At 33.5% G+C, this 25,637-nt stretch overlaps 1 protein-coding gene across 1 annotated transcript; it reads left to right on the top strand.

Annotated features, from left to right (window-relative positions):
• Nucleotides 1–17,946: 17,946 nt before the first annotated feature.
• LOC105641804 (homeobox 1) lies at nt 17,947–21,520 on the top strand. Its single transcript, XM_012226424.4, has 4 exons — nt 17,947–18,532; nt 19,045–19,175; nt 19,945–20,184; nt 20,895–21,520. Exons 1-4 carry the CDS (start codon nt 18,448–18,450, stop codon nt 21,273–21,275), a joined length of 837 nt encoding a protein of 278 aa, XP_012081814.1. The 5' UTR covers nt 17,947–18,447; the 3' UTR covers nt 21,276–21,520.
• The last annotated feature ends 4,117 nt before the right edge of the window (nt 21,521–25,637 follow it).

Consider the following 25,637-nt stretch of genomic DNA (forward strand, 5'->3'; position numbering starts at 1 on the left):
ATGATTTCCGGCTAAGGGCATCAACTACCACATTAGCTTTGCCTGGATGATAATTAATGACATAATCATAATTAGCCAGAATCTGCATCCACTTCCGTTGTCTTGAATTCAAGTCCTTCTGTGTCGGCAAATACTTTAAACTCTGATGATCTGTGTAAATGTAACACTTTTCACCGTACAGATAATGCCGCCATACTTTGAATGCTAGAACAATGGCCGCCAATTCTAAATCATGGGTTGGATAATTCAAATCATGTGGCTTCAACTGTCTGGAGACATAAGCTACCACTTTTCTGTCTTGCATGAGTACACATCCTAACCCAATATGAGAGGCATCACTGTAAATCTCAAAGTCTTTACCTGACACTAGCTGAGTCAACACTGGTGCTTCAGTCAACTTTTTCTTCAAAGTGTCAAAACTCTGCTGACACCTATCATCCCATTGGAATACAACCTCTTTCTTCAACAATCTTGTTAAAGGTGATGCAATGATGGAGAATCCCTTTACGAACCTTCTGTAATAGCCGGCTAACCCCAGAAAACTTCGAACTTCTGTGACGTTTCTGGGTGGTCTCCAATCAACAATAGCTTCAATCTTATGAGGTTCCACTCTGATACCCTCCGATGACACCACATGTCCTAAGAAAGAAACTTTTTCCAGCCAAAACTCACACTTACTGAGCTTGGCATACAGCTGTTTATCCCTCAGTGTCTGGAGTACAATCCGCAAATGTTTATCATGTTCAACCTTATCTTTGGAGTAGACCAAAATGTCATCTATAAACACCACCACAAACTGATCCAGATATGAATGAAACACGCGGTTCATGAGATCCATGAAAACTGCTGGTGCATTTGTGAAACCGAATGGCATGACTAAAAATTCATAGTGACCATATCGGGTTCTGAATGCAGTCTTAGCGATATCTTCTTCCTTTATCCGCAACTGATGGTATCCCGACCTAAGGTCGATCTTAGAAAACATACCTGCACCTTTTAGCTGATCAAACAAATCATCGATTCGAGGCAATGGATACTTATTCTTGATTGTCAGTTTGTTCAGTTGTCTGTAGTCAATGCACAATCTGAATGATCCATCTTTCTTCTTTACAAATAATACCGGTGCTCCCCAAGGTGATACACTGGGTCTGATAAAGCCTTTATCCAATAACTCCTGTAGCTGAATCTTTAACTCTTTTAGCTCTATTGGTGCCATTCTGTAAGGTGCAATTGATACTGGTGCTGCTCCAGGATAGACATCTATGGTAAACTTCACTTCCCTCCTTGGTGGTAACCCTGGTAACTCTTCTGGAAATACATCTGGATAATCACACACTGTTGGTATGTCTTGCACATCTGACTGTTCTTTCTCTGCTTGTAATGCACATATCAAGTATGCTTGCTGCCATGGCTGATATCACATTACCCAGAAAATCTCGCCGCTTCCCGACTACTGTAATCTCTTCCCCTGCTGTTGTATATACTGTCACCCTTTTCTTTGCACAATCAACTATAGCCTGATGTCTGGATAGCCAATCCATACCCAGAATAACATCAAATTCTCTGAATGGCAACTCCATCAAATCTCCTGGAAACTCTTTTCCATGAATAACAATTGGACATCCTTCGACCACTGTATGAGTTTGTACTACATCTCCTAATGGATTTGTAACCAACATACCCTGACTCACATATGCAACTTCTAACCCTTTAACCCAAGGTTTAGGTACACTAATGTATGAATGAGATGAGCCAGGATCAATTAAAGCATAAACTGTATGATCACCTAAAGAAAACTCACCAACTATTACATCTGGAGCTTCCTCATCTTGTCTGGCTCGCATAGCATAAACCCTGGCTGGACCTCTAGTATCAGGTCTGTCCACAGTCTCTGACTGCTGTCTCTGCCCTCCGGAGCTCTCACCTCTACCTCTGCCTGCTATGAACTGTGTAGGAACTTTTGCCCTCTTCGGACAATCCTTCTTCTGATGGTCTGATGCTCCGCATATCCAACATTTACCAGTCACCAACCAACAATCTCCACCATGTCGTCTGCCACAATGCTCACAAGGTGGAAAAGTATAACCGGCTGACTCTGCACCTCTACTGGTGCCTCTACCAGTTCCTCTGCCTGAACCTCGACTACCTCCAGCAGAACTAGCCACAACTGATACCGCTGGCACGTTAGCACCCCTAGCTGCGCCTTGGCTAAAGGAAGGTCTAGCACTAGCTGAACTACTAGCACCTCTGAATCTCTTGCTTTCTGACTGATAGGTACTGGGTGCACTCTGAGTCTGGTCTCTCCTCTGCTGAGACCGCTGGCGTCTGGTACGCTGACTGGCCTGAATTCGCTCTATCTCCTGAGCTGCCTCTACCAAAGCTGAGAACTCTCTGAATCTGGAAGCTACCACTCCCATTTGAATCTCATCGTTCAGGCCTTCCTGAAACTTTTTACACCTCTCGGCTTCTGTAGCCACTATCCCCTTACCATACCTGCTGAGCCTGGTAAATTCTCTTTCATATTCTGAAACTGACATTCTGTTCTGCCTCAGGTATAAGAATTCTTTCCTTCTCGCATCTAGGTAAGCCTCTGTGATGAACTTTTTCTTGAATTCATCCAAGAAGAATTGCCATGTACGCTGCTCTGCTGATACCCGCTGTTGAACAGTAATCCACCATGTATATGCCTCATCTATGAGCAATGATGTGGCACAAACCAACTTGTCCTCTGGTGTACACTGTAATTGTTCCAGAACTCTCGATGTCCTATCTAACCAATACTCAGCTCTTTCTGGATTATCATCCTTGTTAGCACTGAATTCTTTCGCCCCATATTTCCGAAGCTTCTCTAGTGGGGGCTTTCTTTCTCTTTCTACTGCTATTGGTGCTTGAGGCATCACCCCTGCAATCTGTCGAAAAGTATCTGCAAGTTGCTTTAACAACACCTCTTGACCCGGTGCTACTGGAGCCTCACCCTCCACTGGCCTGGAGGCGTGTGACTCGCTCTCACCTTCCTGTGACATCCTCCTAAAAGAATAACAACTGCTTAGTTCATCAGGGTAGACATGGCATGTACACTATACTGACTTATGCATGCAAGCCCGGGGAAACTAAACCTAGGGCTCTGATACCAAAATTTGTAACAGCCCAGCCCTAGTGTGATATTGTCCGCTTTGGGTGCCAAACCTGGCCTGAACCCTCACGGTTTTATTTCTGGGCCAGGGAAACCTCTGCTCTGCCAGCCCAAAACGCGTCACACTAGTTCAAGGTTGCCACCCTTTATGTATAGGACTTCCACCTTGTGCGTAGCCGATGTGGGATTCGCCTAAGGTGTTGTGCCCCAAACCTGGGATGTCACATACACCCCCCCTTAGGGACTCAGCGTCCTCGCTGAGGTTTGCCCCACCACCGGCCAGAGGGACAAGGCTTGGCTCTGATACCAAATTGTAACACCCCTTCCCGGTCCACCCGTAAACCCGAATGAACCGAATCGAGACATTACAAGCTGGTTGACTGTATGGCCTTACATGCTGAAATCATAATGTATGTTGAATATAATAGCATACTGATGTTGTTTACACAAATAAATGTAATTTATATTTACAAAACATGATACTAGTGTCAAAATGAAATGGGCCCAACTGAGTGCCCTGTACATGCCATAAAAAGGGTAGACAAAGATACATATTAAAATGAGTAGCTACCCTGAAGACTGAGTCTTCTACAGATGAACTGCAGCAGTTGTAAGCTGACTCTCTACGGTCCAGACGCAAAACCTGCGAGTTAAACAGGTAACTCGCTGAGCAAATAAAGCTCAGTGGATATCTCAACATATAAAGAAACAAATAAGCACATACATAGATAGGAATAAGCATGTAAATGCATATATATAAATAAACATATAAGCACATATAGCATGATCCTTTCCTTATACCTTGCTTATCTTTCTTACTGTTTATAATACTGTATAATTCATGAAATGTTATGTCAAGATATCTGTATGGCTCCATAAGGTTATAGTGAAACCGAAGTGATAAGAAAAACTGTATGAAACTGGATGAATACTGTATGCTTGGCTGCTATGGCCCATATATAATCATATCCACTCAACAGCCTGTAGCCGGAGTATCAAACTATATAAGGTGCAGATCTGCTATCCTATGTCGCGACATAGCCTTATCTACATGGTTTCTACCTAACCTCAATGGAGCATAATGTTGGTATGTCAATAATATCACACAACATCATATTCATAGTTCATAACTTCATAATTCATAATGTTTATTTGATTTCACATCATTTGCATGCTTGCATGTTGTTTTGATACATGTTCTAATGTTGTATTTGATGTTAAAATGATTGGAGGCATATAAGTGAAGCAAAGAAATACAATTGCATTGAAAAAGAAGTCCAAAAGTGCATGAAAACACAAGTCGCGAGCGTGTACTTGAAAGTCGCGAGCGCGTAAAGCACCAAATGAGAGACAGTGAGTTATCGGGCCCAAGTCGTGAGCGCGTACTTGAAATTCGCGAGCGCGAGAAGTGCCAAATGAGAGACAGTGAGTTCCCAGGCCAAATTCGCGAGCGCGCGATGAAGGTCTTGAGCGCTTACAGGCCAAGGGCCAAGTACGCGAGCGCGTACTTCACTTTCGCGAGCGCGAGAAGTGCCAAATGAGAGTCAGAGAGTTTCAGGTGAAAGTCGCGAGCGCGTAGTTCAAATTCGCGAGCGCGAGAAGGCAACGCGAACTCGTCATGCAATTCGCGCGCGCGCTTCCAGCCTGCACTGTCTGTACTCTTTTGGTCATATCTCTCAATATACAACTCCGATTTGGATGATTCAAAAACCCATGTAAAGATAACACATAGAGGAACAAATAACTCTTCTATGACACTTCCTAATTCCATCATTAAATGGGGTCAAAATAAAGATGAATTTACTGGTAAAATTTCCAGCAAAACCTGTTTCAACATAAACTCAATATTCACTTCATTTATTCAATACCTCCCCTGTTCTCCCCTGTTTTCTCACCATTACCAGTCCTCCCACTCAACATAAAGCAATATTGTCTCAATAGCAACACACCACACAAATCTCATACAAAGAAAATGGAAAATAACAAGAGATATCAAACCTTGACGCCAAAAAGCTTGAGTTCTTCTTTTGTAACACCCCTTCCCGGTCTACCCGTTAACCCGAATGAACCGAGTCGAGATGTTACAAAACTGGTTGACTGTATGGTCTGATATGCTGAAAACATACTGTATATTGAATATAATAACATGCTGGTACTGTTTCCAAAAAATAATGTAATTTATATTTACAAAACATGATACAAGTTTACAAAATGAAATGGGCCCAACTGTGTGCCCTGTACATGCCATAAAAAGAAAAACAAAATGAGTTTCTACCCTGAAGACTGAGTCTTCTACAGATGAACTGCAGCAGTTGTACGCGGACTCTCTATGGACCAGTCTCAAAACCTGCGAGTTAAACAGGTAACTCGCTGAGCAAATAATGCTCAGTGGATATCTCAACAGATAAAGAAACAATTAAACACATACATATATAGAAAGAACCATGGAAACATATATGGCACATATAAGCTCACACATTATGATACTTTCATGATATCTTGATTATCTTTTGTACTGTTTATAATCCTGTATAATTCATGAAATGTTATGTCAAGATATCTGAATGGCTCCATAAGGTTATAGTGAAACCGAAGTGATAAGATAAACTGTATGAAACTGGGTAAAACTGTATGCTATAGGCCCCTAACCGGATTCGCCTATGCCAATATTGTCCGTTTTGGTGCCCCTAACCGGATTCGCACCGCAAGGTTTAATCATATCCACTCAACGGCCTGTAGCCGGAGTTCCAAACTGTATGGGGCGCAGATCTGCTATTCTATGTCGCGACATAGCCTTATCTACATGGTTTCTACCTAACCTCAATGGAGCTTAAGATTAGCATGTCAACAATGTAACACAATAGCACATAAATGGTTTCACAACGTCATCGTTCATCATATTGATTTGATTTCACACCATATAGATACTTACATGTTGTTTTAATCCATGTTCTTATGTTATATTTTTGTTGTAAAATGATTGGATGCATGCATGTTGAGCAAAGGAATGTGATTACATAGCAAATGAAAGGCAAAAGAGGGTCACAGCACAAGTCGCGACCGCGTATGTGAAAGTCGCGAGCGCGACTTGTGCATCCTGAGAGTCAGTGTGTTTCTGGCTGAAGTCGCGACCGCGCAGCACAAGTCGCGAGCGCGAGATGAAGTCGCGAGCGCGCTTGTGTGATTCGCGAGCGCGAGATACGCACACTGAGAGTCAAAGAGCTTCTGGCCAAACTCGCGACCGCGCATGTGAAAGTCGCGAGCGCGAGTTGTGCCATTTGAGAGTCAGAGAGTTTTTGGCCAAAGTCGCGACCGCGCATGTGATCCTCGCGAGCGCGAGTTGTGCAATTGAGAGTCAGAGAGCTACCTGACTCAAGTCGCGAGCGCGCAATAGGAAATCGCGAGCGCGACTTGCTTTCCAGTATGCGCGAGCGCGCGACGTGATTCTGTGCAGTCTGTGTTCTTTTGGCCATAACTCTCAGTATACAACTTCAAATTGAATGATTCAAAAGCCCATGTAAAGCTAACACAGAAAGGAACAAATAACTCTTCTATGACAAGTCCTAATTCCATCATTATATGGGTTCAAAATCAAGATGAAGTTGCTGGTAACATTTCCAGCAAACTCTGTTTCCGTTTCATAAATTCATCCCCTGTTTTCACATCATTTCCAGTACTTCCACCCAACAACAAGCAATATATCATCTCATTGGCAACACACCACACAATTTACATGCAAGGAAAATAGTAGACAACATGAGATATCAAACCTTGACGTCAAAAGGCTTGACCTCTGTTTTAGCTTCTCTTTTTTGCAACTTTGGAACTTTCTTCTCCTATACACAAGAATTCTCATAACTCATCTCCAATACAACTAAATTAAATAGAAAATAACATCACACTTCAAGGAATTCTACTTACTTAGAGTGGACTTAGTGCTTAGCGTGCATGAAACTTGCAAGGAAACGGGAGGGAAAGTAAGAAGAGAATATGAAAATGGGAAAGTGAGCTGATAAGAACGGGTAGTCTCTAGAAGAAATGACTTGGCTGTGTAACATATCTACTTGGTACCTCAAGTATACAAAGACACAACTTAATACCCACACTGTATGTTTGGCTGCAAACAAGGCCTAAACTTTTTCATGCAAATAAGTCCACTTATCATCCATTCTACCCCAACCAGGTTTGGTTCAACCCGACTCAACTCAAGAGGATGTTACATCTTTAGCTTCTTTTTTCTACACTCCTTGAACTCCCTTCACCTATAAATAAGAATTCTTATGAATTCTAATATAATAACACCAAATGATTCAATTATGAACTTCAAGAAGGTTTACTTACTTGGATAGAAGAAAAATTGCAGTTAAGGCTTACTACCATTAAAATGGAAAGGAAGGTGGAAGAGGAAAGGAAGAAGATGAAGATAAACATGAAAATGGGAAAGTGAAATGGGTATTACGGGTAAGCTCTAAAATATCCATGAATTTGTGTGTAAAAGTTCTAAATGGTACCTCAATTGTAAGAAGGTTACAACTTAACACCCAAGCTGTATGTTTTAGTGCAAATAAATCCTAACCTTTATACTTTGATCTTTTTCTCTCACTCAAGTAACTCCACTTATAAACCCATTCTACCCCAACCGGGTTTGGTTCAACTCGACTACTCAACTCTATGCTAAGACTCGACTCGGTAGGATGTCACAGTTATGGGACGTGACTTATCAAGCTTGAATCCTATTCAGACGTTAAGAGAGTCCTAATTGGGAAGAAATACAAAATTTAAACAACTTTCCATCTCCAAAAGATTTCTTATTCAATAAAGATTTCTTCCTCAATAAAGATTCATTTTCCTAAACGAATTTGAAGATATTTCAAAAAGTCTATATAAAGAGAGAGACATGCATTGTATATTCGATCTTTTTTTATTGCTCTTTACATAGTTTTTCTCTCTTTAAGACTTTAAGTATTCAAGTTGGTGTCAAGATTCAAGGAAACCGCTCAAGTCAATCGTTGATTAGCTTTTATTTTTAAACTCTCTTCTTGTTTATTATTCATTATGGGATTATTTAGAAGTTTAATTAAGTTTAATTTATCTACTATGTCGAACTAAATCCTTTTATTAGGGATATGACGTAACTTGACTTCAATTCCAGTTTATAATATTAGATTTGATTTTCTTTATTCAAGTAAAATTTATTATTGATCTTAATGCTTTCAGATAAAGTTTCTCCTCTGGATTGATTTATTTCATTAATTACTGTCTAAAGAAGGGTTTTTGAGATGAACAGGGTAGTAAATTTCAAGGAAATAATAATTTGATGCGAGAGTTAGATGGTTTGACTTGTGAGAGGTTTTCATAAAATTAAAGGCCTTAATTTGCAGATTCCTGAATAATCACAAGAACTTAATTATTTAATCTATGTTTGGTTGCACCATTGAGAGATGGATAATTGAATTTGGTTAAAATAATTAATAAAACATTAAGAGAGCTTATTACCAATTTTAGAGTTATTTCTCCTTCTTGAAAAATTAAAATTGATAATCAAATTAATAGGATAAATTGGATAGAATTAAATGACTTATCTCTAGTAACCTTTAAACCTTAATTTCTTTTCAACAATTACTTTCTTAATTTCTTTCTCATTGCTTTATTTTATTTCTTTTACTTTAAAATTAATTCTCTTTATGGTCGTTTAAATAATAATAGGTTAATAAAATTTTGATCTTTGATATACAATACCCGTGGAAATGATACTCTACTCATTCTTTATTACTTATTTGTAATTTCGTCCACTTGCGAATTTGCGCTGTCATTCATTGCATTTTTAACCTTCTGTAAAGTCTTGTCTTAGTGCATGAATGAATGTCTTGCCCTAGTGCATGAGTGAATGAGAGTTATGGCAGCTATTGAAAATGATTCTGAACATGAGATGAAAAATAGTATGCATCAGTGGCACTGTCTAATGATGAAGAGACTAAGATATCGCTAAACTCCCCTACTCTTACTATACCACCATCGGATTATAAACTATGTTTGGTTAGTAGGCTCCTAACTTATCAAAAAGTGAATTTTGGAGCAACAAAGGCCTCCTTTGTCACCCTATGGAGACCTGGACGTGGAATCTGCATCACTGAGATCGCTCCAAAAGTATTTTCAATTTTTCCACTCAGTTGATGTTAATAAGGTTTGGCATAGTGGCCCATGGACTTTTAATAATCATTTGCTTGTCATATAAAAGGTGGATGATGGTGTTCATCTGATAATGGTTCCTTTATACTTTTGTGAACTTTGGGTCCAAATTCATGAGTTGCTAATCAAGTTCATGTCTAAATGGTGGCTAAATAATTAGGAGACTTTGTTAATACTTATCTCGAGTATGATCCAAATAACAACTTGAATCGTTGGAGAAGCTATATACGAATTAGAGTTCAAGTTGATGGTCGGAAACATCTTAAAAAGTAGAAGAAAATCAAGAAAAGAGATGGTGTTTCTTTAAAAGTTCTTTTTCGCTATGAACGGCTACCAATATTTTGTTATCTTTGCTGATGCTTGGGACACAATGACCAATTATGGGAGCTACTCTTTTCCTCATCAGAATTAGAACCCGTGAGAGGCTGAGGTATATGGTTGAAGGCAGTTGACCGATAAGTTACAACTCATTCTAATGAGCCCGAATTGTTGCGTGACTCAAAAGGAAACAAGTTGCAAGACGCAAACTCTGGAGGGCAATCCATGTCGAGTTTTCAGCCTATGAATACGCAATCAAATCCCAATGTTTCAGCTAATCCAAATTTTGAATATGCAGGTGCCAATTCTTCATTGGTTAAGGATAACTTGTCTGCTAGGTTGGAAACTAATGGGCTAATGAAGAGGAAAATGAGGATGATCTGCTTGCTCTTCTTGCAGGCAACAAAATGTCATGTTTTGATACTAGGAAGACAAATATGGGGCTAGGATATGCTGGTAGATGATATGGGCCAGGTTAGTAATGGTTCTACAACTAATTCAACGGTGGGCACTGATGAGTTGCCTCAGTTGGAATTGTACCTCGGCAATCCCCCGGCCCCGGGCAGCGTCAGTTCTTAAGGAACTGCTTCATACAAATAAGCTGGATGTGGTTTCCCTTATGGAGATCATTGTTCATAGTCAACGTATTGAGTTTATTCGTATTCGATTAGGTTTTGAAGGTTGGTTTGTTGTGGTTTGTGTTGGTAGGAATAGGGGATTGGTTGTTCTATGGGAATGAGCCATCTGTTGGGTTAAGTGTTTCTCTTACAATTATATTGATATGATTATTCATCCGTTCCGTAGCTCGGTTTGGAGATTATCGAGATTTTATGGCTATCTAGAAACTTCTCGTTGACATGACTCGTTGAACCTGTTAAGATATTTAGCTGATCTTTCTCAGTTGCCCTGGGTCTTTGTAGGCGATTTCAATGACCTACTCTATGAGGATGAGAAGGGAGGTGGTGATCCTCCTCTTTCTTTCTTTACTGGTTTTTGCTCAGCTATTGAGGATTATGATCTTAATGATGTTCCTATATCAGGTTATCCCTTCACTTAGAGTCGCATTAGAGACAATGTAAAGCTAGAGGAAAGACTTGATCGGGCTTTTGGTAATTCCACATGGATGAGTCGTTTCCCTGATAGTGTTGTGCTTAATCTTGTAACCTCAGAGTTAGACCACTCTCCTATTCTTCTCCGAACTGAACGAATTCCTATTTTTCCAAAAGCTTCATATTTTCGTTTCAAGAATGCCTGGGCCTTGGAACCTGATTTTTCAGATGTTGTTAAGTCAAGTTGGGAAGCATGTAGCTCTTCTAATGTCCTTGACAAAATTGAAGCATGTGGCAGCAGATTATTTAAATGGGGTATGGATTTAAGGAATTTATTTCGTAAAGAAATCAGAAGGTTTCATCTTGAAATTTTTTCTTTACAAAGTTTGGCCTCTCCAGATGCTGATAGCAGATTGACTTTAGCTAAAAAAGGAACTTAATTTTTATATTGACTCGTTAATCGTTCAACTATTAAAATTACAATTATTGAATACATTAACTTTTAAAACCACATCGGTCGAATATAATTTTGTACAATTTTCAATTAATGGATAAATACTTAATATCTTTGATACTTTAAGATCTTTTGTCTAAAATTATTATTTAATAATTTTTTCACTTTTAATCTTTTCATAAATGTTCAATTAGTATAGTTTTATAATTAAAGTATTCAACAGATACAATTTCATAAATTAAGGTGTTCAATAAGTGCAATTTTATGACCTAACAAGATTTAAAATGTAAACATTGAAATTGCAAGTGACATTAATTAGACTTTTTTTTATAAAATTTAAGTATTAATTTCACTCATAGTGGTAAAAAAAGATTAACTTTTTTAGAGTTTTGGAACTAAACCCTAAATTACTTGTTTATATTATTTTTTTAACTAATAATTTAATAATTGAATGTTTACCAAAGGATACACAATATAACACTCCTATTTCTTTAAAAATATTTTTTTCATATGCTAATTTTTCTTTGGAAAACATAGTTATTTTGTGGCGAAACTAGAGTGGTTTTTACTTCTGCACCCTTTATAAAATTCCATAGAGTTCTGTTTGAGAAATAATTGTGCTTGAGCCTTCTATCATTTATGGGCTCTGAAGCCCAAGATCTTGATTTAAGCCTTTTTCACGTGGGATTGGGCTGGCATGCTATTGTGGACAATTAAATACATACACAATGCTACTATTAGTTTTAAAATTTATTAAAATATTTTAAAATTAATTTATTTTTTTATTAAAAATATTAATTTTAATTATTTTCAAAAAAAATATTAATTCTAATTGAATACCACCTAGAGGGATTTCACATTAGTAATATATATATATATATATATATATATATATATATATATATATATATATATATATATATAAATTAATATCTTATGTCATATCTCTTCAAATCCTTTTCTTTTGCTCCCTCGATTAATCCTGAATATGCTAAGAATATTAATATCTAAAGATGTAGCTTCACTAATGTAGAATTCCAGTAGATACCATAGAGATCATTATTTGGTTAAAATTAATAATTTAATCAATTATTAAAATGAAAATATATAATTGCAAGAAAAAATAATTTTTTAAAAAATTAGAAATTTTCCAAAATCTCAAATTTTCATCTCGAAGTATGTGGATAATTTCCCTACAATAGTGAAAAATATTTTTTTAATCAATATTTATGAAATAATTTGAAATACTTATATTATTAGTTCATTTGATACTTATTGTCTTAAAAAAAACCACAATCTTCTTTTAAAAAAGGTACGAAGCCACATGGTAGTTTGTGTATTTTCTGAAAAATAAAAATAAATAAATAAATAAAACAATATCTTTAGATGAAATTCCTAATTTCTGACGCAAAATCAATTATGCTAAACCTAAAATGTAATCAAAATTAGTAATACTTCTGTGGGGAAACTATATGAAAGTTTAATAAGGTTAGTATTGTATATTCACTTCAAAGGTCAACCCTTAACACAGGAGGTATTCTTCCGATTAAATTATATTCTCATTAGGGTTTAAACTCGTGGATAATAATGACTAATACTGTTTTTAGATTATGACATTTTTTTTCTCCTTTTAAGAATTTTTGAAAAAATATCCAAATTAATTATCATAATTAAAATTTTTTATTTATTCACTTTTTTTTATATATGTTTCACTAAATTTGGACGTATTTAAGTAAATGTTTCTCAACAGTGATGACTCTAAATTTTGAATTTTTGATCTTGTAAATCAAATTCACTTATAATGCAATTCACTTTCGCTAATTTAAATTTCATTTAATTTATTCGTTACCCAATTCATTATAGCAAATATATTAGCTTCGAAACTCAACGTTTAGTCATGATCTTTTAATCGGAAATAAATGAAAAAAATTTCTTGAAAAATTAATTTAAAACATGTAAAATAAAATCTAATTGCACAAACAATAATTATAAAACAATGATCTCTCGCAGAAAATCAAAACAACCTCAGGATAGACAAATAATCACAATATTCATAGTTTAAGGTAAAGTGAGGAATAAGCACTATCTTATGCTTCCCCTCTTTTACCTTTCATCAAATACCACGTTGTTATTATCTTAAAAAAAAGAAAAGAAAAAGAAAAAGAAAGTTCGCAACTTTAACCAAATTTTTTTAAAAAAACATTACCCCGTAAATTATTAAAACTTTATATTTTTTTTAAAAAAATAAACGTTTACAATTTTGCCTTCTTAACTCTCCAAAATTTTTTTAGCCGCTTTAATTTTAATTTTTAACTATGTCACTATATGCACATATGCACATATATCCGATACTGTTAATAATTTGATTTGATATCTAAAAATATGTTCGTTTTCAATATACGACATGCAGTTTATAATATATATTGGTATAATATTCTTGGTATATATTTAGTTTCCATGTCTATCACTCCTTCAGCTTTTCGAAAAGCTAGCCAGACGGAGACAAAGAAAAAGAAGAAAAATCTCCAATCCTTTTGTAGTCAAAAGAATACCACCATTGTTAACTTTGTCTCCTACCTTAGCACTGAAGGAAATAAAATATAAAAAAGAAGGTCACTATTCCTTTGAAAAGGCAAAATTTTCTTGTATATATATAGAGATACAGCAGACCGCTGAAATTACTTTATTAGTTTTATTACTTTGTATTATTAAATCCTCTAACTTTTATTTCTTTGGTATATTAAATTTTTTTTTTTTTTTTTACATATTGCTAAGATTGTAGGGGGAAAGAATTCTGCTTCCCTAAATTTTTCATATTTGAAAACCTTTTGATTGTCTGACAAGCACAAGATTTTCACTTAAGATTATTCTAACTCAACATGGACAATGGTGATTGGAAGAAGGTGAGAGTGCATATATAGAGAAAAGAGGAATTAATTAAAGTTAAAGGGATAGGTTTGTTTCCTTGATTCCATTATTTGAATGAGAAATGATGCTTAGCAAAAAAGAATAAAAGACTGATAAAATTATATTTAGCTTAGGCTAAAAAAAAAAAAAAAGATTCTTGAGAACTTGTTATCTTTTGGGGAGAAGTGAAATCCATGCATTCCTTCTTTAGGATGCCAACTCCATTTTCTTCTATTTTATTTTCTAAATGGATGATGATAGATATTCCCACATTGCAACCCATTGGTGGCCAACTGGCCAACACATGGATGCTGGATATCATTTACAAATAGTTTTTTTTTTTTTAATTATTATTGGGAATTTTTTCTTTTTAATTTGTTAGAAGACACATATATTTATGAATTTAAAATTTAATATTATTATTTCTTATCAATTTTTTTATATGATTCTACACTTAAAAGAAAAATACGCTCTATGACACGAGAAGAATTATATAAAACTTTCTCGTTCTACTATAAAAAAACATTATACATATCTTAGTGCATATTTTTGCATCAACCAACTATGATTTCTAAAATAATTTTTCCCTCCTATGACTTGAATATATTAAAGAAAATTTCCCACTTCAACAAGAAAAGCTTTGATTCTCTGGGTCCCTTACTACGTGGTTCTCCTGTCAATGCCACTACAAAGCAATGAACAACGACATGCACTGAGCAATAATCACCTACAGCACCTCTGCACTTCCATCGTTGTAAGGAGATTTTGTAGAATACTACTTCCTTTATCCCATAATTTTTATTCTATTTTTCTTTTTCATCCGACCTAAATTATTGTTCTATTTCCTTTTATGAAGTGAATAATATTTAAGTTTTACTATTTTACCTTTATTTAATATGCTTCTTTATCAATAAATAAAATAGCCAAACTACTACTATATTATCATTAATTGAATCTTGATATAAACAAAATTAACATATTAATTTTAATCTTTAAATAAAATTCTATTAAAATCAAATGTTTGATTTATTTTAAAAATAATTTAATATGAATCTTTCAATTTTTTTGAATATTGACATAAGAATATATCAAGAAAAAATAAGTCAAGTTTACTCTCTCTGTCCCAAAAAATATTTCACTTTCTATTTTAAGAAAGTAGCAATTATTATAGTTAAATGATAATTTTATTCATATAACTTTTCTATGATATTCATATTAAATAACACATGAGCAATTATTATATTGATACAATAAGTAAGAATTAATAAGGGTTATTGAAAATAAGGTAAAATTTAATAAGAATATAATAGACAATTTAAAAATTAGCTATAATGCAAGAAAGGGAAGTGAACTATATTTCAAAAAAAAAAAAAAAATGAATTATTCTTTTAGAATAGAGAGTAGTTTAATCATATTAATTAAATTTTTTTAATTCACGTGTAAGGACACAAATTATGGGACGGGAGATTGAAAGGCATAAAGTTTTTGTAAGTTTCTATGTTATCAATTAACTCTTGTTTTTCTCGCCTTTGTGCCTACTACAATATTGTCAATAAAGGTGAAGAAACTTTTTAATCCTTGCAATGCAATTAAATTACTAATTAAAATTAAATAACCCTTTTCATATATTTAAATTGATGGTTAGTGTTGGATGGATGCACCTAACTAATTTCATAAGGTTTTTTTTATACATCATTTTGTTTCCATATATATATATATATATATATATATATATATATATATATATATATATATATTTAAAGAGTCTAATCTAATAAGGTTAAAGGAAAATGAGAACACTAACGTGGCCGCTTATCTGGGTTGCTTGTGCGAGTACTTATTGAAATTTACAATTCATTGGAGGTATTATAAAAGTATATTAGTCATTATCATAATAGATAAAATAAATAAATAATAATGAGAGGAACAAATACACTTAATATTAACTATATATGCATAGTAATCATCCCATATTTCAAACTTGTGACCTCATAGATAGGAGGTATAAACGACCAAAGTGATATATATATATATAACTTTAATAAGAACTTTGAAATTAAATATCATTCAACTCGAATTCCAACTCAATTCGAGTTTATAACATTCATAGTAAATGAGATACTAACTTCAGATGTTAACTTACTTTTAGGTTAATCTTATATTGACTAAACATAATATAAAAGTGATATATATAAAGATGAATAAGCCTTAAACTAGTAAGACGTGTTTTGAATTTAGAGGTGCGACTTTGGCTAGGAACAAAATTATGCAGGTTGGGCTCAAAGCGGAAAATATTTTGCTAAACTTGGATGTTATAGATTTGGACTTTTAAGACTCGAATTTTTGTCGAGCTTGTGAGCCAGATCAATTCATTTATACCCCTACAGAGATTTTTTTTTTTTTTTTTTTTTTATCAACTCTCATTTATACCCCTAATGGCTTGAACAAAATTCAAACCTAAAACATCCAAAACATTATGTATATGCTCTATATTCTTTCCCACCTTGAAAGAGCATAGTTTGATGGATTGAACATAAATGGTTTTGCATCATATTAACACAATAACAGTGAATACTTTATGTCCTTAGAACCTAAAATAAACCATATCATAATTACCAATAGAAATTTCTAAAAACTCCAAACCCCACACCATGTGAACATCTTCCATTGCCAAGATGCTATGTTTCGTAAGGTTGTTTTCACTGTTTTTATTCTTTCTCCCAAAAGTGAAAAATGGGATTTTTCTAGAAAAGCTATTCCTCCCTACATTAATGAGAATTATAATTTATATATCAAACTTAGTTTTATTATAATCCACACATTAATGAGAATTATGACATACATTTTTCTAATCTTATCTAATCCATTGATATGGACTCAATTCGATTTAACCTTATTTTCAAATCCAATTTCTAAATCAATTATGGCAATAATAAAATGCAAACTTACGAGTTGTGGCTCAATTGGCAACGCAAATTGGACATGCGGAAAAAGCTCATCGGATTCGATTCTCATTAAATGCACCTGATTTACACAAAAAATAAAATAAAATGCAAAATTCAGGATTGCATGCATATTACTAGTAAATTTTAATTTAATAACATCAAAAATTTTCAAAATAGAAAGATTATAAGTTTAGATATTTTCATTCGAAATTTTATAGAAACGGTAATAAAGAGGGACTTTTTTTTTTAGATGGTAATCAACTATTTGGATAAATATGTGAGAGAATCGAGATATATATATATAGAAATAATTTTTGTAAAATTAATTGTTTGAATTGATTTTTATTTATTCATTCACTGAATCTATAATTAATAAATAAATTTAATGAATATTGATGAATTAACTATATACTAAAAAATATTGAATGAATTCTTATTTATTTTTAAGAGTATTTTCATCTAAAAGTCATAATTTCCGCAATTTCTAAGCTCTTCAATTCAGTTTGATTAACCATTATTATTATTTTTTTTTAATTTTTTTGAAAAGGAAACCATTTGGGTTAGTTAGTCACTTTCTTGGTTTAATTTTCTCAATTTAGATTAAATTAATAAAAGGAAAAAAAAAATGCCTTGCAAGCAAAATTGGGCTTGCTTCCACATGCAACCCGTCGGATCCGGCAATAAAAATGCCAATGGATTTAGCATTATCCATTTGGCCCGACTGGGATCCGACAATAATCCGACCACAGGGCATGCAACTTACTTAACACCCTGGCAACTCAACCCAATCCAACCCCTCGGCGTACGTTAGTCAACACTGACAGTAAAAGTCCACTACGCTCTCTGAATACCAAAACACCCTCACTTTTTAAATAAAAAACTCATTTAAGAAGGGTACTTTCGTTATTTAATAATCACTTCCACCATTATAAAATGCAATCAACTAAACTCCTCAAAACTTTAGTTACAAAAACCACCTAGAAGCAACACCTTCTGATTTAAATTAAAATTCTCTCCTTTATCTCGCCGGAACCAAAAGTTTCCGGCACCGGCAATTGTATTACTTTTCATTTTTGATAGTCACATCACCATTTCTATGGAGATTTGGTGAATTTTCTTGGCTTTTTCTAGCTCTTTCTAAGCAAAAATAAAAACAACTGTAAAAAAAAAAAAAGACAACAAAATTAGTGGTGGCGTGATGGGATTTTGTATCTGTCCGTTGGAAACTCCGGCGAGGTTACTGTGGACTACCAGCTTCTTTCGCCACAAGCTCATGTTATTCTAACCAATATTATCTTTCGTATATAATACATACAAGAAGGACAGCATATACATAAAGTTCTGTTATACGTTATTTTTTGTGTCTGTCTCACCGGAGAATCACTGAAACTCGCCGGAGATCTGACACAGAGGATATAGAAAAATATACACGTCTAGCTTCAAAGAGTGAAGATGGAGTCTGGACGCCTTTTCTTTAATCCCTCTTCTTGCCATGAGAACATGTTGTTCCTCGGGAACTGTGACCCCGTTTTCAGAGGTAATTATAATATTTCTTTTGTTTATTTTTTTTTTTAAGTTAGAACACACTTTAAAATTGTAATTTCACAATTTTAAAGATAATTTTAATATCATCATTCAGGATGTTTGATTCATATGTTCATAATTGGCGTATGATGTTTGAGTTTACTTTTTTTTTTTTTTTTTTTAATCTCAGTATTATTTTTCTCAATATTGTAATGTACTTGCCGTCCACCTTTACGATATGTTTTCTGTTTGGTTATTGAGAAATTGAAGGAAAGCGGAACAAAATGAGTCTTTCAAGGAAAGACGACCTGATGCTTCAGAATTTAGCATAACAACACAAGTTGACTTTTTATTATTATTATTATTATTATTAGTGTTTTCTATTTTGTCATCTTTAACAAATCTGACTTGGAAGCTATAAACTGTGATCATAAGCATGGTTTTAATTAGTGTAAATCATGAAATTTCTATATAAGATATATAAAAGAAATTTTAATTAGTGTGTATACGTGGATGGTGTTGAAGGTCCAAGATTGTTGAACATGGAGGATACCTACAAGAAGAGACCATTTTTCAGCTCACCGGAAGACTTGTTCGACGATGACTATTATGACGAACAGTTGCCGGAGAAGAAGCGCCGCCTTACACCGGAGCAGGTTTATACCAAGATTGATTTATTTCAACAATAGTATTTGGCTATCTATCTAGTATATTCCTTGTGAAAAGATATGGCATATCCAATTCAAAGCCTTATGGCCCTTATCATCAGAATCAAATTCCCTTTCATTTGCTGTGAAGGGGAAGTCTCTCTTTAGATATCTATGAGAGAATCATAATTATACTATAAATCATGCCAATAAAAATACTAATTTTTTAAAAATTATTCTTACTTTATATTTTTTCCCAAGTCAAAAAATACCTTCTTTGAACCAAACATTTATAGAACTATATGAAATTACAAATTCAAAACAGTCCAAACCAACTTAAATATTCATACTATAATTTTTTTTTTCTTCACGTAATTTTAGATGCATACAAATTTAAAGAATTACTCATAATATATTTTTTCGTATTAGGATAGGATAAAATCATAAGTAATAACAAATTATTATACCAAAAAAATTTTAATTTGGCAGTAATTGGTCATCTCTACTGACTGTAAATTCACAAGTTTGAATCAGAATCACAGCCAACTTAAATAAAATTTTGTTATTCGAATTTTCCTAATTTTGTTGACCTTAGCAAGCAAGTTGAGCAAGAGAACATAGATTCGAAACATTGGAATTTTCTTCTTTTAGTGGACATATAACATATAATCTAGATCTTGAAATCTTTTTCTTTTGCTTTAATTTACAGGTAATGGTAACAGAGAAATATATAAATATATTCCCATTTGAAGTATTAATATAATTTTATGATATGAAGGTGAATTTGTTGGAGAAGAGTTTTGAGGAAGAGAACAAGCTGGAGCCGGACAGGAAGACCCAGTTGGCCAAAAAGCTTGGGCTGCAACCAAGGCAAGTGGCCGTGTGGTTCCAAAATCGTAGGGCCCGATGGAAGACTAAGCAGCTTGAGAGGGATTATGACCTTCTTAAAGCTTCTTATGAGTCACTTCTCTCTAATTATGACACTATTGTCAAAGAAAATGAGAAGCTTAAATCTGAGGTACATAAACTAAAAACCACAGTTTTACATTTCGATTCTTCTTTCTTCTTGAATTAATTATTTTTATGCACAGGAAAAATAGAAAGGTAGTATAATGAAGTACTGAGTATTGACTTTACCACATAAGAAACATATACTTTTGCTAATTATTATTAATTTAGTTAAGTTTTCTTCATAAAGTTAATTTTTTCTTTAATTTTTCTTTTTCAAATCTTGGCACACCTAAATGAAAGCAACTCAATGAATTCTTTAAACAAAGCAAAACGAAGTTTGTTCTTTTGGACAACTTAAATAAGTTCTTCATTATCCTCCACTGAGAAATGAAGGTGACATTAATGGCAGACTCATATATATATATATATTATATACACACACACACAGTGAGTGGGTGTCTTTCTCAATCGAATTCCCAGTTCTTTTTGGACACCTAGCAATGGGTGATTGAGACTTGGCTTATAGTGGGTCCTGAATGAGTTCTGTAATACGTGCAAATATATGTAGCATCTGTTTATTTAAAAAGTTGATTTTTTTTCTTTTAAAAAGGAATATAGTACAGTGACTTTCTTAAAATATGCTTTAGACTCCTTTCCATAAAGTGAAAAAAAGCCAATATGTCTTCTATTTATGGAGATTACTAATTGGGTTCTGAGTAGAATTTTAACTCATTAGTATATTTTAATGATTTCTTGCACATGATAATTGGATTGCAGGTGGTTGGTTTAACTGAGAAGCTGCAAGCCAAAGAATTGACCGGTCTGCCGATGCCGGGACAAAAGACCGACTACTCACTGCAGGTGACTACACCCAATGCATCTGGCATTCAACTTAACGCCAAGGTTGAGGACCGTCTAAGTTCAGGAAGCGCCGGAAGCGCTGTGGTGGATGAGGACAGTCCACAACTTTTGGACAGTGGGGATTCAGTTTTTCATAATTATGGTGGTGGATGTGTAATCCCAACTGACGGTACTGTGCAATCAGAGGATGACGACGGAAGTGATGATGGCCGGGGTTACTTCTCTGATGTGTTTGTCACCGCGGGGCAACAACAGCATGAGGTGGAAGAGCCCTTAGGATGGTGGGTATGGTCTTAAGGAGCTGTGTAGCCTCAAAATGTATTATTTAGATGCAATACTAATTAAATACCAATAGTTGTTTAAAGAAAAGAAAATAATAAAGATGGTAAATGAGACTAGTTAGGTTGCTGATATCCTTGAAAGGGATTTAAGAGCTAAATTAATGAATAAAATTTGAACTTAATTAGGTCAATCACATCTACTGCTGATGTATCTTTTATGTGGATTATAAGTGTATATGACCTATTCAAAGGTTGTCTGTCCCTTTCTGCATCACTCAAAGAAATATGTTTTGATAAATGCAATGCATAGAAATTTTAGAATTGATTGAGAGAAGTAAATTAGATAACAAAGATAGAAGGCAATGAAATAACATCCTCTTTTTATCAAATTAGATTTAGAAGATTAGGAAATCAATGAAATGAAGCATAAAAAGAAACTAAAAAACAAATTTGATATTACCTCCATCTAATCGTTCACAAATATAAACCCCTAAAACGATTACAGAGTATTGATCCAATTTGGTTACTTCTGTAGTTTTAGCAAAAAAATCTAAAATTTAAAGGTATATTTGGCAAAATTAGTTGTTTTGGTGACAGTTAGTTGTTTTAATAGCGTATAGCTGTTTAGATAGCTTGTTCAAATGTTATGTTATCGAATACTATAAAAAATAACCACCCGAATACAACCTAAAAATAATAGACCAACCCATTTCTTGGACTTGATGTTGGAAGAGAAAGAGGAGAAGAAAAACCAGATTTCATAATTTTTCTAAAAGTCCAAAACTATTCATTGAATTTGGATGCAACAACACAAACAAATGTCAAAACAGTAACCACCAATAACTTCCTTTTTTTCTTATATAAATGAAGTTGAGTATGAATTCTACTCTGCAGAAGCTAGCACCACAGAATGAAAAAAAGAAAAGGAAAAATCAAGCTCTACTTATGAAAGATGGTTGAATTGAAGAAACAATGGAAAATTCTTTTTCTGTAAGATACTCAATTGGCAAAGAAGAACTAAGGGTGGGGTCTAAATGTCCACTCAACAACAATATTACCATGTGAAGGGCTTCAACCAAACGTCACAAACCACTTCCAACTTGTAAATTTTAACTTTATTAGAATCTGTTCTTTCTTTCCACTCTTCTTCCCACTTTTCTATTTCTTGTCCTGTCCTGCTTGACACATCCCTCTGTCATAGCTTGTGCCCTTCTTTGACAATATTCTAGATTTTGTGAAGCTACTATTAGTTCTTCAAATCAAAATGATCACTAAGACAATCAAATCCCAAATCAGATATGTCAAAGTACCCAGTTCTTTCCCCAATTTGATAAGCCTAGAGAAGCTTGTTAATCGCCAAAACCCAGGTTTTATTCAGATCAAGGAAAAATCCTAATACATTCAAAGCCAGGATAAGAATTTAAATTTGAAAACAAAAATGACAGACAGCAAAATTGCATGAAGTTTATTCTTCTGTATGATATGAAAATATATATGGGAAAGACAGAGACACAGATGAAGATCTATAAAGAATGAAATATTGACTTAGGTACTCAATTTTAAATCTTTTCCATTTCTTTTTCTTGTTAATTTACTCACTTTTTACGTCAATTCTTCTGCGTGTGAATATGGATCCAGCTGCTCTTTGCGAGGAAAATCTCTCCATAATGTTTGAGCAACAAACCAAAACTGATACACTTTACTTCATTACCCACCATTCTGGTTCCTTCCTTGTTAGACTTCCTGCTTACCTTGGATGAAGAATTCAAACCAGGCAATGGCTTCTGGTTTAATATACCGCCAGGTTTCAAACTCTCACTTGGATTTGAATTGGAAAAGGTCTTGTCTGATAATGGATGCATCAAGGTGATATATATGCAGGGCAAGGGAAGAAAATGCAGATGTTTTTGCAGCATCAGAAAGTGATAATAAAAAAAATTAACAGAATCACTATTTTTTTTCTTTGGTATATTAAGAGAGAAAGAAAGCTAACTAGAAACTACTTAGTTGTGTCCAACACCTACTAATCATGAGCTAACCAGGATAAAACACCCGAAGGAGGATTTAAATAACCAATCTGCAGAGGAATTAACTTCTCTGAAAATATGAACCATTTGAATCTGAGATTGAGATTGCATAAGCAAATGAATTTAGGTAAGTGAACCTAATAGCGAATCAATATTTAGTTGAATAAGAATATAATAGAGGAAACATTTAGTTAATTTTTGAAAATAGAAGCTTAACTCATAAATTTTGTTCAAAATATGATATTCCCTGATAGTCAATTTTTCCTTCTTTGCATTTCAGTTCATCCTTAAATTATTTATTATACCCTTATTAAATTTTATCTTATTTTCAATATCTCTTCTTAATTTTTACTCGTTATTCCAATACAATTGCTCATCATGGGCATAATAAGAAAGTTATATGAATAAAATTATTTTTTAACTATATTAATTGTTATTTCTTAATCCGTGTGAAAATAAAAAATGAGACTATTTTTTTAGGACCGAAGAAGTATTAATAATGACAACTTCAAAACGGACTCTTAATAATTTAAATTTAATCACAACTGCGATGTTAATAGAACAAATTATCATTTAATCTTTGAAATTGGATTTAATTAACAATTTAGTCCTTGAAATTTAATTATACGAATAACTTAGTCAAACTCAGCTAAAAAACCATTATAAGTAGGCTTGTTGATAAGTGGATTGTGGACTTCAATTCATAAGAAAATAAAATGCGAGTTGGACAGATCAAGCCTTTGAAAATTGGACATTTTGGAAACATAAAAGCTCATCAGCAAGTGTGGCTATAAGGCCTAAAAATATTATTGCAATATGAAATTCTTCTCATTTTTTATTATCAAATTTTCATTAATTTCACTAAATAATTTCTGTATGATCAACAAATCTCAATTTGTATAAGTTATTCAGTTTTGATATTTTTATATTAAGTTCACTGTGTTACATTTTTATAAATTTTTATTGAACTTTTATGTTGGGATAAAATAAAAAATCCAATAGCCTGTAAGAATAATATTAAAAATAATATTTTATACTCATGTAAAAGTAAATCTGAATTCTAACAAAAACTATTAAAACCAAATAATTTTTTTTAAGCAATAAGGAAGGAAATTTAAATGTGAATTTATTGTCAGATCATATATACATTTAACCACTAGGCTATACTTTGGTGTGCTTAAAACCAAATAATTTTGCTAAAACAATATTCCGCTCATTATATTATCTCATTATATCAAATATATATATAAATCTCGAAGCCAATTGGAATAAAACAATAAAAACATTAAATAAATTTTTTTTTTTGTATAAACCACCAGTATCTGTACCTCATTATCAGGGAGTGCCTAATCCGGTTCGGACTTAGTTCCCTGCAGATGTATTTAGTGGGGACCGATCCGAAAACTCTTTCCACATGTTCAACTTGCAAACAAAATTTTAAAAAACTTAGAAATTTATAGAATATTGAAAGAAAGTAAATTTAAATTTTTTATTAATTTAAGAGAATATTAATGATATTATTAATTTCAGTAGTTAGTGGTAAAAGAGATTGAATAACTTTATAAGAAAAAATAAACCGGAAAGTTTCAATATTAATGAAATTATTTTTTATCAGCAAAGAATTAATTTAAATAATAATGTTCAGAAAAAAATTAATTTATCAAAATACTAACCCTAGCCGATATGCTACTCGCTTATACCCAACCTAATTTAGATTATTTAAGTAAAAGAAACACGTTCAAAACATCTTTAAACGCCAAATACAAGAATACATCTATAATTTCCAAACTATTTTCCAACAACCCAAAAAATAAAAAATGAAGTAACTAATTAAAGATATAATAGATGTGGAGCAAGGCCAGCAAATTCAGGATATTTCTTAAGATGAGAAATGTTATTAAAGTTGGTAAAGAAAAAAGTGCAGCACACCGGGCTCGGCGTGGATGTAGAAAATGACTGCTAAATCTGAAGAAACAAACAACAGCTCAACTTGTATAATGTCAGCACGGTAAGAATTAAAATTGTTGAATAGCAAATGAAAATTTCTTGGAAATAACACAATGAGAAATCCTTCAGTTTTGAATCTAGAAAGCAAAAACTATAATCCGTTTTATAGCCCTCAAAAAACACATATTTTACTCCACCTTTCTGGTTTTTATGCAACCCGCCCATACCGAATGCCCCTGGTTTATCACGAGAAGAACCATCCAGTCATCCACATTGAATTTGAAGCAACGAGTAAGAAGAGATTCCAAAATTGTAGCAGAAGAAGATATAGCAAGGTCTAAATTTGTAACAAGAGACCAAAAATGGAATATATATTCAATCCTTCAAATCATGAGATCGATGTA

The sequence above is a fragment of the Jatropha curcas genome, chromosome 11 (assembly GCF_041381405.1).
Source record: "Jatropha curcas cultivar XTBG-Jc1 chromosome 11, XTBG_Jcur_1.0, whole genome shotgun sequence".
NCBI classification, from domain to species: Eukaryota; Viridiplantae; Streptophyta; class Magnoliopsida; order Malpighiales; family Euphorbiaceae; genus Jatropha; species Jatropha curcas.